The sequence below is a fragment of the Lemur catta genome, chromosome 12 (genome assembly GCF_020740605.2).
Source record: "Lemur catta isolate mLemCat1 chromosome 12, mLemCat1.pri, whole genome shotgun sequence".
NCBI lineage: Eukaryota > Metazoa > Chordata > Mammalia > Primates > Lemuridae > Lemur > Lemur catta.
In genome coordinates, this window is record NC_059139.1 from 49,351,458 (window position 1) to 49,364,392 (window position 12,935).

General features: G+C 43.7%; 1 protein-coding gene across 2 annotated transcripts in view; it reads left to right on the forward strand.

Annotated features, from left to right (window-relative positions):
* The window catches only part of PDE8B (phosphodiesterase 8B), a 97,858-nt gene that overhangs the window by 82,904 nt on the left and 2,019 nt on the right, over positions 1–12,935 (forward strand). For both annotated transcript variants that reach the window (XM_045566443.1, XM_045566444.1), the window contains 7 exons: positions 643–688; positions 1,108–1,243; positions 2,118–2,316; positions 6,555–6,772; positions 7,937–8,057; positions 9,915–10,082; positions 12,390–12,519. In XM_045566443.1, the coding sequence (XP_045422399.1) occupies positions 643–688; positions 1,108–1,243; positions 2,118–2,316; positions 6,555–6,772; positions 7,937–8,057; positions 9,915–10,082; positions 12,390–12,519 (1,018 nt within the window). The remainder of the gene's footprint in view (positions 1–642; positions 689–1,107; positions 1,244–2,117; positions 2,317–6,554; positions 6,773–7,936; positions 8,058–9,914; positions 10,083–12,389; positions 12,520–12,935) is intronic.

The following is a 12,935-nucleotide window of genomic DNA, read 5'->3' on the forward strand; positions in this document are numbered from 1 at the left end:
TTAAAAAGTTCAAGGGCCAGTAAATGGCACAACGTTGGAATTCTGTCTGCTCTTATGCTGTCTCTCCGAAGACTTCAAATCTAGAAACTTTTCTTTCAAAAGCTGGCAGGAAAGCTTATGTTTCAAAACACAAAATACAGTTGGAAAAAAATTAGTTGAGATGTTAGTGAAAAATTAGCCCAGCCTTTTTAAGACTTTACATTAAAAAGTCATCCCCAAAATGCAGTTGATGGCTTCATCTCTTCTAAAAACACAAGAATAACAGTAACTCTGTGGATGAGTGGGATCCCTTCAAATTTACATGTATTCAAAGCAAGATCACTTCTGAGCTTTCACCTATGTGACTGCAAAATGCCAGAAGAGGAAGATGGCATGAGAACAGAGCCAACCCCCGGCTCAGGCGTGAGTCCTGAATGCTGTCATGTCCACTTTATTCCCAAGTCTCCATCTCCTGCGACTGATAGCCATGGAAGGGGGTGATCTGTCTTGCAGCTGTTGTTCCGATTTAATTTTGAGCTCTGCTTCAACTTGGAGTTCCAGATCGATTGTTATTCAGAATTGAAATCTTTGTGTAATGAAGGAAATGAGAGAATGATGATGAGGTATAAAGCATGCTTCTAACAGCATCTTTCTGTATTCCAGGATGGCTTGAGAAGGTTGTCAGGAAACGAGTATGTGTTTACCAAGAGTAAGTTTTCATCTATCCACTGGTCGCTGATAACCTGTCTCTATCTAGCCTGTGCCATCCCCGGTGTTGAGATTATTATTCCGGGAGGACCCTGGTGTTACTTGCAATTGGTCTCATTTGAGTTTAAGCATCTCTGTGGTCTACATTTGAAACTAGGTCTCCTAATTAAAATTACTTCTCTGAGCACTATTAGAATAAGAATTACAAATCTCTATACATTTAAACAGTTAAACTGAATTATTTTTCTACTTGGGGGTCCTTGAAGTTTAGTAATAGAAGAACCTTGAAGTGAAAATCTTCCTACCCTTGAAAGTTCAGGATTTTCTTTCTAGTAGCAACCCTGAAGATGATGAAAGATGCTCCTGGGCACTCAAGATTCCACAATTAACCAGCCTTCCCCATCCCATTTGTTTGCTCAGATGTGCACCAGAGTCACAGTCACCTTGCGATGCCCATAACCATCAACGATGTTCCCCCTTCTGTCGCTCAGTTACTTGATAATGAGGAAAGCTGGGACTTCAACATCTTTGAATTGGAGGCGGTTACGCATAAAAGGTATATGACTTGTCTGGCTATGGGCAGGGCAGGAACAATGGCCACACTCGAGACTTTCACATCTGGAAACTCTGAGGGAGATGTGTGTCCTTGCCACAAGAGACCTCACGGGTCCTAGCTTTTATGCCATGTTGAAGGAGTGTCAAACGGGCTGAGGGACGGTGGCCCCTCGGGAGCTCCTCCATGGAGACAGCATGTTAGTGAGCCGTGGGATCGGCCTGAGTATCTGCAGGCCATTCCTTTGTGTACTGAGCCCGAGTCCTAAGTCATCTCAGCCCCAAACTTATTGATGCTCCAGCCCACAAAATGAATTTGAGAGCACTATAGATTTTTCTTCTGATCCATCCTGTAGGCAGGGAAAAGAATAGGTAACTATAAAGGTCCTTTCCTATACTAGGACAAGGCTGTTTCTTCCCAGCAGTGTTGGTCTGTAAGATATGAATGATTCTCTCTGGTAAATAAGTAACATACTCCAAATGATGGGTCTTTGCTGAGACCACCCAAGCCCTGCCTTTTGTCCTTCGGCACAGTAACTTCCTTAGGGAACATAAAGAGCAGGGCCTCTGTGGAAGTGGAGATGGAGGACTGCCAGGGAACCTTACTTGGTTGTCAGAGCCACCGAAGGGCCTATGACTTAGAGATATTCTAGAAATAATTTGGATTCACTACAGGGAAGCACTTAGTTCCAAAGAGGTGGCTGGGGAGGAAAAGATGCGTTACCTTCTATTAATTTTGGGAGGAGACGTTTTTTACGCTCCTGTGTGTGCAGAGCTATCATCAGAAGAAAAATGTCTCCATCTCCCAATATCCTCAAAGAAAATAGTTTCAGGGTCAGTGAACACAATGAACCAGGGTTTGTTTTCCTATTTTCCAGGCCGTTGGTTTACCTGGGCTTAAAGGTCTTCTCCCGGTTTGGAGTATGTGAATTTTTAAACTGTTCTGAAAGCACTCTTCGGGCCTGGCTCCAAGTGATAGAAGCCAACTACCACTCCTCCAATGCCTACCATAACTCCACCCATGCTGCGGACGTCCTCCATGCCACAGCTTTCTTCCTGGGAAAGGAACGAGTGAAGGTAGAATTTTGACATCATGATCTACCTATCTGCTGGGACTGGGGATCCAAGAACTTGATCTTAGTAACTACATTAGGCAAAAAGCTATTTTGCAACCAATTTGACAGCACTTTTTTGGCTACCAAATTGACCAGTCATTTTGATGCTGTAAAGACAGGGACCTTTCTCCTAGCCCTCCTCTCCCCCAAATGCTTAAAATAATAATTTATGCCACCATAGAGACCTCCTTTATGCATGGCTTGATTAATGAACCCATTCTCCAAATCTTCACTAGGAGCTCTGTGTTACTGGGTTGCAGGACAGAACTTGATTACAGCAAGTGGTTACTAGGTCTAGAGGTTAAGTTTTAGTATCAGGCTTGGCCATTGGTATGTTACAATCCAGATAATGAGCCATTCAGCATTCTACACTGATTTACATACATGTGTGTTATGCAGGTATCAATGTGTATATCTGCATATTAATGACTTTTGCATAGTTCAAAGCGTTCTGTATTCCTTAGTCTTACTTAAGAGTTCAAGACTGTCATGTGTGAGTGCCGATTTGCAGGGCAGCCCCTGCCCTTTACATAGGGCAGCCCTATTTAAAGCTGGCAAGAAATCCCCATCTCCCCTCCTTCCAAACCACCATCACTTGCACAGTGAAGTTTGTAAATTCCTTTGCTACAATTAGAACTAAAGCTTAAAATTTAGATACCCCTAGGAGAAGTGTCCTATAGAGACTGAAATTCACATGAATCTGTAAATTTCTGATATTAGATTTTCTTAGAACAGGTGTTGATGAGGGATTAAGACCCTAGATACTTAAAGCAATAGTAGGACAGGTGGTAGAAGGAGCAGAAATGCCACCAAAAAATGGGGGAGGGGGTGGTAAGGTGGAGGCATTTCTCAGGTTTGCCAAAGACTTATCGTAGTATTCACTTTCATCAGCAAGAAAACAGTGTGGTCCAAGAAGGATGCTATTGAAGATGTTTGTCTCCTACTTTTTAAAAAAAGTAATAGTGGTATCAACCTATGTTTTCTGTAACACCTTTGAAGAGCTAAAACACTTCTGGATTGCTACTGTAGGTTCACACGCCTGCATTTTGCACTGCATGAAATACTATACAGCTGAGGTCACACACTGTCAATTGAGAACAGCACTGAGCTCATTAACACCAAGAGCAAAGTGATCTATTAGCTGCTGCAGTCTTGAGTTAGAGATGAACCTCATTTAAGCAGAACTACGCTAGGAAAATATAGATTAAGTGTTTGAAAAATTAGGTAATGCTTATTAGTAACTATACCATCCCCCTTCTACACCTCCTCCAAAAAATTTTTAAATTGTGAGTTCAGCTAGTGTATTCAGTCTGATTGAATTTCTCAAATAACAGCAATAGAAACAAGCCTAAGACTAGATATGATATAGTATGTTTACAATTCAAAAGACATTTCTCCCTGGCAGTCCGACAGAAAATCAGAAAATGTAGAGCTGTGAGGAACCTCGGAGCATTGGGCTGGAGGGCTCCTGTGCTTGGGGTTTAGTCTGCCCATGACCACTGGTGAATCTGCCACGAGATGCTTCCAGTAAGATTTACTCTTGAGGCATCTTCTCCCAGACCTGCTGCCACTGATGAAGACGGCCAGGGAAATATATTCTTGCCTCTTCCTTATGTGGTCTGTCACCCCTAATTCTTTATGTGATAAGGCTAAAATTCTTAGTGTAACTGTTTCAAAGCATGCTCAACCCAGCCATAGAGATAAGCTGCCCAGAGGTGACAGGCCCCTTCAATTTGTTAGGGACCCCATCCTTTCCCCACGTTTCCTGATTCCTAGGACCTACTGGGAGTGGAGAGGCCAAGGTAGGCAGCATTCCATTCTTATTCTCAGGGTTAAGTGATTGTTTATTCTGAATAAGGAACTGTTTGAAAGGCAAATCTAGAATGGAACTCACTGTGACCAATCTCCTCCGTGTGAACCCAATCTACTTCTGCTGGTTCAAGAAGGAAAAACCTATGCAGAGATGTCTACACCTCCAAGGGTTTGGAGTTTCACCAGTGGTGGGTTTGGTGGAATTTTCTTCCCCAGACAATCCTCCCTATGTAGGGCCTTGCTTCTCTCCTCTGCTAGTGAGCCAGCCGAGCCTTCTTCCCCACTTCCCCGCCATTTCTGACTGCACTGTTGGTGCCCCCCCAAACTGCAGGGCACGGCCCATTATTGGTACCTTTGTAAAAGTGCCATCATTGAGTTTGTGGTTTAAATCAGTGTAAGCTGGAAGGAAAGACATGTCTCATCTAGTGCTACTTGCATTTTCTACCCCAGTTACTTGAATCTATTTCATTGAAGAATTTAAAAGTGTATTGGCCCCAGACTCTAACAGGATTGAACATAACTATAGGAGCACTAGCTGAGGCCCAAAGGTGGGCCCCATGGGTTCTCACTGCACAGGTGGACTCAGTGGGTGGAGCCCGAGTTGGGGTAGTCCTGGGTCCTGAGCTTGGAGACAGCTGACTGCACTGCAGGTTCCCGTGGCCTCTCCTGACCAGCAGTGAAACGGGCCATGCATGCTTGCTTGCCCTGGGCACTGCAGAATCTATCTGAGAAAAACTGAAAAAACATCTGCTGCTGTCCTTGCTTAGGAAACCTGGTCTGTTGACGGGGGCCCCAGGTTTGTTCACCAGCCCCATGAGGTCGGGATTCAAAATGGAAATGGCTCCCGTCTGGTGGGGACAGAGCTTTCGGGGAAGCCCACTACAACCCTAAGCCAACATAAGCATGTTTAGCCCCATGGCCAGTCACGGTGTCCTTACAGGACAGAGCTGCGCTTCAGGCTCATTCCTCACCTGAGAAGCAATGTTTCTTCCCATAAGCCTAAGAGCAAATTTTGGGAATACCAAAAGCTATGCCAACCCCTCCAGCCTTATCCTGGGGACCACTGTCCCCGTCACTATCCATCAGCCACAATGATGTTCTTTAGGTTTCCTGAATAAACTCATCTGACCTCCAGAGCTTCATATAGGCTGTTCTTTCTACCTGGAATTCTCTCCCTTGCCACTTGTTGCTTAGCGAATTCCTGCTTATGCTTCAGGCTCAGCGTAGAAATCACTTCTTTAGAGAAGCCATCTCTGACCACCCTCTGAGCCCATGTTATCCCATATGATAGTCATTAGCCTCACGAGGGTATTAAAAATAAGACAAATTCAACTGCCCAGTTGCACTGGCCACAAGTTTAAGTGTCCAATAGCTACATGTGACTAGGAGTTCCTTTATTGGATGGCATAAATATAAAACACTTACATCATCACACAAAATTTAATGAACAGTGCTGCCTTAAACTAGATCGTTGCACTCCCAGAGCATCTGTGCTTTCCTTCTTAGCACATCTCGCGATAAATTACTTCTGTTTGTTTTTAAATTTGTCTCTCTCCCTCTAGATTATAAACTCCATTACAGCAGAGACTGTGCCAGTATAAATCATCAGTGTAGCTTCAGCACTGTGCATAACTGGTACCCAGTAAGCACCCAATAAATAATGAATGAATTCACAGTACAGCATCTCTTATATAACAGTAGCCCATTTGATAACTTCCCTCTAAAGCTGCCAGCTCAAAAAACATTTATATCCCTGGATGCTCTGGTTTGTGTTCTTTAATCATATAATGAGAGCTTTAGGAGGGTTTCCCTTTTTGCCTTTGCTGCCTGCTAGCCCCGGGCTGAAATTTGTGCTTAGCTGCAAGAGCCTCTCCTCTTAGCTTTGGTTTTCCTGGTAAAATTCTTCTTCTTCCCCCTGGCCCTGTTTTACTGCTTGGCTCTCATCATTTCACCACCAAGTGAAGAGTTTTCTTATATCCATGCCACTTGCTATCAGCACTCTCAAAATCTTTTCATAAGTAGGCAAATAAATATTTGTGGCCTTAGGCTACTTTCTGCTGTGTCTGCTTATTGGAGAATCACAGCAATATACCACACAACAGGCAACTCAGGAGGCCTGTTTGGCTGCTTCCTGGAGAATTGGAGTTAACTCTGGAGAAAGAATTTAAGTATCTGTTATACTGCAGCAGATAATACACAGCACAGTAAGCTAATGCAACATGTCCAGGGCCACCTCTCAACATCTAGGAAGTCAGAAGCCTCTATGGGCTAAAGGAACATTCTGAAAATCCCAAATCCCCTGGTCCCTCCCCTTCTAGCAGACAGGAATGGATGCAGGTCTCCAAGACCCGGTAGCTAATGCTCAGCCTTGCTTCCTCCTCATCCCAGGGAAGCCTTGATCAGCTGGATGAGGTGGCAGCCCTGATTGCTGCCACAGTCCACGATGTGGACCACCCGGGAAGGACCAACTCCTTCCTCTGCAATGCAGGCAGTGAACTTGCTGTGCTCTATAATGACACTGCTGTTTTGGAGAGTCACCACACGGCCCTGGCCTTCCAGCTCACAGTCAAGGACACCAAATGCAACATTTTCAAGAACATTGACAGGTTCGTTGTGCTTCATGTTTTAAAATCTCATTCGGTCTTCACTGAGTTCATGAAAATATTTTATACACCCAAAAGCTACATCAATGTTGATTTTATTAGTAGTAAGTATAACAGATATTTTTATCCTCCTAGGAGGACATCTTGTCTTTTGTGTAACTCAAGGGAAATGTATCCTCTCCTGTCTTTCCCCAGCTCAGTTTTGGGCCACTTAAAATCCTACCTCATGAGGAGGTCCCGGCAGAGGTGCTGGAGCCCAAAGTGTTGGGCAGGTTCCCCCAGCCCCGTGTTCTCTTCTGGTGAGAGCTGGCCAGATGTGAGCAGTTCCTCTTGCCTGTCGGCAACCCTGCTGTCAGGGCATGGGAACTTCCCACATAGCACCAGCCAGGCTAGTGACAAACAACTGGGAGAGGGCACTGGACAGAGCACAGAGCTTGTCTGGGCCTCAGGACTGCTTGTCTATGTGAACCTATCAGGTTGGTCTCCAGAAACCTGGGGAAACTTGGAGACCAGTTATTCCAGCTTCAGTTTAATGATTGGTTTTTAAACTTTCACACAAAGAATTTTTTCCAACAGCCAATTTTATTCAGTCCCCCTATTCTGGCTCCTGAAGTTAGAAAAAGATAGGAATTGGACAGTAATTTGGGGCAGAATTATTGCTCCATCTATTACAACTTCTCTCAGCTGTAGTCTAGAAAATTACTTATCAACAAGAAAATCTTCCAGTGCCGTCACTGAAAGAAATCATTGACAGTTCTCTGCAGTAGGCATCACTGTGTCTGCAGAGAATGCAGTGGGACAACTCATCTGGTGGCTGTATCAGCCTGTCATTTCCCTCTACCTCACTGCTTTGATGTTCTCAATGGAAGGTAGAAGGAAATCACCTTTTAAAATAAATGCCCACCATGTGACAGGTACTGTTTTCTTTTTTTAATATTCATAAATGATATCAGGAAGGGTCAGCTATCACTGGGGAAAGTGGAATCGTGTTTGCAAGTCTGGCTCATTGGGAGGGACACGCAGGTAAACTTTTGTGACCTGCACTTATTTCCTAACTCTGTGCCCCAGCTTCCTCCTAGGTGGTAGGAAGTGTGGTGAAATGTGGCAGAATAGTTCTAATTCTGGACACGATATGAACAAGGCCCTTTGTCTTCCGGTTAATTTTAGGAACCATTATCGAACACTGCGCCAGGCTATTATTGACATGGTTTTGGCAACAGAGATGACAAAACACTTTGAACATGTGAACAAATTTGTGAATAGCATCAACAAGCCTCTGGCAGCTGAGGTAAGCATTTTCCATGTCATGAGCACATTTCCATGAGCGCCAGCTCTGCCCCAAAGTGTTTTCTCTCCCATTTGAATGCCAATGCAAGGTGACTATTTGCTTGGAGGAGTTGGTAAGGGGCTGAAAGTACTGGCCACTGTTTTCCTTGGAGATGAGAATAAATTGACAGTGTCCACAGCAACTCAGAGCTCCTTGAAAGAAAGGTGCTGAGGATAAAGCTAATAGTGACAAAAAGAGCCGGGAGGCCCACAGAACATGAGGGAAGGAGCCTGCAGACGGGCAAAGACTGACATAAATGGTGGTATGTTGGGGAATCCAAAGTCCTTTCTAATCCTGTTCTTTGAGTTCTTGGGAGACTTCAAAGTTGGAGAGTATTTTAAAGAACAAAGCAAGTTCTTGCTGCTTCACGTTAAAAGTATGCCAGTACCTGAAGACCATAGTAATATCTGAAGTGACTAGAAAGCAAAAGCACAAGTTGATTTTCATTTTTTAAAACTTACTGCTGTATCTTAGACATGCCTTAAGGTCCTTACCAATTTGAGTTTTAGGAACATGGGATGGAAGGTTCATACCTCTGCTGTTTAAAACGAGATCAATTGTCCTTTGAAACCATGAAGCTGTTAATAGTCCCATAAAGGGAGAAAAGCTTTTTCTGCTCATTTCTGCTGAGCAGAAGAGATTGATTGGAGGAGTGGATGGATAATGAATGGCTGTCTTAAAAGTAGCCTGATCAGTAAGGAGACTGTCTGTGCAGGACCCATCCATGACTAGCCTGGATGGAGGGGAAGTGTCCACCTCACCTGTCCCACCCCATCCCCAGGGATTCCACAGCAGAATGCCAGGGCCCTCTCCTTCCACCAAGGATCTGGGGACTGAAAATGGAGACATTATACAGAATCAGGGAATTTAGAATTGGGAAGGTCATCTGTCCATGTAAGCCCCCAACTCTGTGTTGAGATTTACTGATTACTGAAGTATCTACAATAGGCAGTATCTTCCCCATGGTAGGGAATCAAAACCTTCAGAACATATTCTGCCCATTGATGGTCTAAATAGGTCTAGCCTCAAAATAAAACACAATCCCCTAAATTTCATGCAGTCTTTCAGCTTGGCAGAGCTCTGGAGAACTAATTGTTTTCACACAGTCAATTCAATGGTGTCTTTAAAAGTGCAGAGTAACAATGTTCCAGGTTCTATGTAAGTGGCCTGTGACTGCTAGCTGCACACACCTGCTCCTGCCTAGCCTACTTCCTAATCCAAGTGCCCCAGACCTACATGGCTCACACTCCCTACCGCCCAGTTGGAAAAACTGCCAAAACACAGGAGTGGACAGGTGCCTTAAGAAAAACAAAGCAGGAGGGAATGGGTGAGTCGGGGTGGAACAGGTCACAGGAGAGAGGGTAGGTATAATAAGTAGAAATAAATCAAGACATAATTGAAGGGTCACATGTATGTGCTATTTCCCCACCTGTAACATATTAAAGTAACTGAAAGCTCTGCTTTTACATATTTTCTGTAACACTGGGAGAAAATTCCTCCATGTGTAAGATTACACACCAAATTGCTCAAAACACAAACTGCTGTAGCAGTTACCTCTGGGGAAGAAAATGGAAGTGAGGATGGATGGGTGACTGGGAATTTTACCTTTCAAACTCTGTATATCTGTATTGCTTAGTCTATTGTAAAGACTATATCAGTATATTATATATGGAATTAGGGACAGGAAAAGCTTCCTTTGCTGAGTCCCAGTCATGCCTAAGTGTGCCTGGGTGGTTGCCAGGTTATGCCTAGTGAGCTAGCCCTTGTGGGCGTCACGGTTGTCTTGAACCAACCCTGATCTGACCATCTGTTTTCCAGATTGAGGGCAGCGACTGTGAATGCAATCCTACTGGGAAGAACTTTCCTGAAAACCAAATTCTGATCAAACGCATGATGATTAAGTGTGCTGACGTGGCCAACCCATGCCGCCCCTTGGACCTGTGCATCGAATGGGCTGGGAGGATCTCTGAGGAGTATTTTGCTCAGGTGTGTTCTCTCTAGGGAAGCTCCACTTTCCGTCTGGGAATGGGCCCCAGGGTCACAGAACTGTAGGCATTCTCCAGCTGAGTAACTTTGTATCAGTTGTTAACTACTCTATGGTTTCCTCAGAGGAGGGACTGAGTGGTGTGGCTGATCACTAACTGAAGTCTCCCTAGGAGAATGGGGACTTTTCTTTCTCAAACTGTTGGATCTTGAACTTCCACAAGAACTGGGAAACTCTTCATTCATTTACTGGGTTATTACTGAGTGCCTCCACGGTGCACTGGGGGAACACAGGCATGAGTTAAGACACTTGGCTGCCACGAGTAGCTCACAATCCCAGGGCAGGACGAGAAAGATGTAGACTGGTCCACATGTTGATTAAAAAATGAAAAGTGCACCTAGGCTGGGATCACACCTTTAATCCCAGCACTTTTGGAAGCCAAGGCGGGAGGATCGCTTGAGGCCAGGACTTCCAGGCTATAGTGAGCTGTGATCTGGCCACTGCATTCTAGCCTGGGCAACAGAGTAAGTCCCTGTCTTTAAAAAAAAAAAAATAAATCATAAATAAAAGTACACCTAATGAAGTATACGTTAAGTGCTATGGGAGCTCAGAGAGGTCTTTTTTTTTTTCGCCTAGATACAAGGGAGCTTTAGAAATATGGAAATAGGAAAAGACTTTCTGGGAGAACAAAGCATTATGAGCAAAATTAAGGAGGGAAAATAAAATGTTTACATAAGGAGAACTGCTTTAACTGTGGCAGTGTAAAGAGGAGTTAAAGGAGAAAAATCCAGAAAACAGATGCAAGGTGATATTTTAAATAGAGCCCTACTTCTAAGGACCACGTATATGTGTTTGACAGAAAGACAAGTAGCCACAGGTTAGCGTACTTGACCAGAGTGGGCGTGGGAGTGTCTGCATGGCTGGAATGTACCACTGAAGCAGGATAAAGAATAGCTGCTGATGCCAAGAAGGGCTGGGAGGAGGAATATGGCCAGCAAAGGCCCTAGTAAATTAACTGCAGCTTTCCAGGCTGTAAAGAGAACCCCTGAACTGAAGGAAAGTAGGACAGGCAGTTCTGAGCTTGCTAGAGAGAACAGAGGAAAAAACCAAACTACTCCTTGAAAACCCCAGTGGGTATTTTAAGGCTGCTTGATCGACTGAGCTGAAATGAGCAAGCTGAGCCTGGAGCTGGTGGGAGGCCACTAATGGGCTTCCCAGGACCCACGGAGAGGACGCGAAGGCCTACTCCCAGTTACTCTCAAAGTGTGTGAATGGGGAGTGAGAAAGAAGCACTTTTAAGTTCTTGGATGCAAGCTTTTTATTAGGTGTCCTCCCAAAAAGGAATGTACTAGTGTTCACAAGCCAGTATGACCTAAAAATCAGAAACGTTACAAATGAGGCTTCTGATTAGCTGGCTTCTGGCTCAGTACCCCAGCAGGAAATGTGGATCTTAATATTTAGCTCAATGAATTATGGCCTCACACACATGAATATACACTTTAATGTGCCTAATACTCAGACTTCCACACACCTTGAGAGAGCTGCATGCCTAATTCCCAAATCTGAACAATCGTTTGTCTGACAATTCTTTTGAGTAAAAATAGCGCTCCATGGAAAAAGCAGCTAGTTCAGCTCACAACTCAATTGCGTAAGTGCTTTTTCTCAAGACAACCACCACTTTGGTATGCAGCACAAGTGCTTTATGTGTACTTCCCAGTTTGTCACACAGAATATTAAAGACACGTACTCAAAGGTCAAGATCTAATAAAATTAACAATTCTTACTGCTTCAAAGAGCTAATTCCTAAGTGAAACTTTTGAAAACTGCAAACCTATGGCAGTGAATAATACAATGACTATTACTATTAATAGAGTTTGGTGCTAGTTTCTTGAGTCATGCTAAAGCATTAGCAGTTTTTCCCACTATTACTTCTGTACCCTCAGTGTAAATATCAGTCTGTATTCGTTGATATGAGAAGTTGTATTGGTATGACTTTGAAAATGATTTTTGACTTTACAATAATAAAAACAGATCACAGAGGAAGGGCTAAATACCCTGAGATCAATGTGTCAGGAGGGGATATGGTATAGCATAAAACATAAGGGACTTGCAAGTCAGAAGACCTGAGTTTAGTCAGTGCAGCTCATCCAGTGGTTGACTTAAGTCTTAGGACCTTGCTGAACCTAGTTCTTCAATTATAAAATTGGATAATGAGCCATTTTCACAGGGTTGTTCTAAGAAAGAAGATGTTACTATGAAAGTGTCTCATGTGCCCTACAGCCCTGTGTGGTGGTATTTTTTTCTCACAGACTGATGAAGAGAAGAGACAGGGGCTACCTGTGGTGATGCCAGTGTTTGACCGGAATACTTGCAGCATCCCCAAGTCCCAGATCTCCTTCATTGACTACTTCATAACAGACATGTTTGATGCTTGGGATGGTAAGACAGTTACTGTTTTGTCATCCACAAAGAATGTTTTGTTATGCTTTATGATGATAACCTTTAATGACATAGGCTGGGCCTAAAGGCAAGGGAAGTATTATTTTCAAAAAGTTAGCTGTCAGCTGTTTGTGGCTAGGTAGGGTGGAGCATGTGTATACTTTTTGCGTCCCCAGCACCTGGCCCAGAACCTTGTGTACAGAAGACTTAATGGTTGTTTGAAGAGGCAAGGATTTGTTTATCCAGTTATCAAAGGCCAGGTTTCCAAAGCTTATAGCAGTTTTATTCTGTCACTGGAGGAAATTCTAGAAAGAATGCAAAATGTATTGAGTCTGCTCTGAATTACAGACCAGGCTCTTCTGATAATGTCACTGATAAACAGCTTTTCTTTATTTTTGTTTTATTTCCACCTTTCT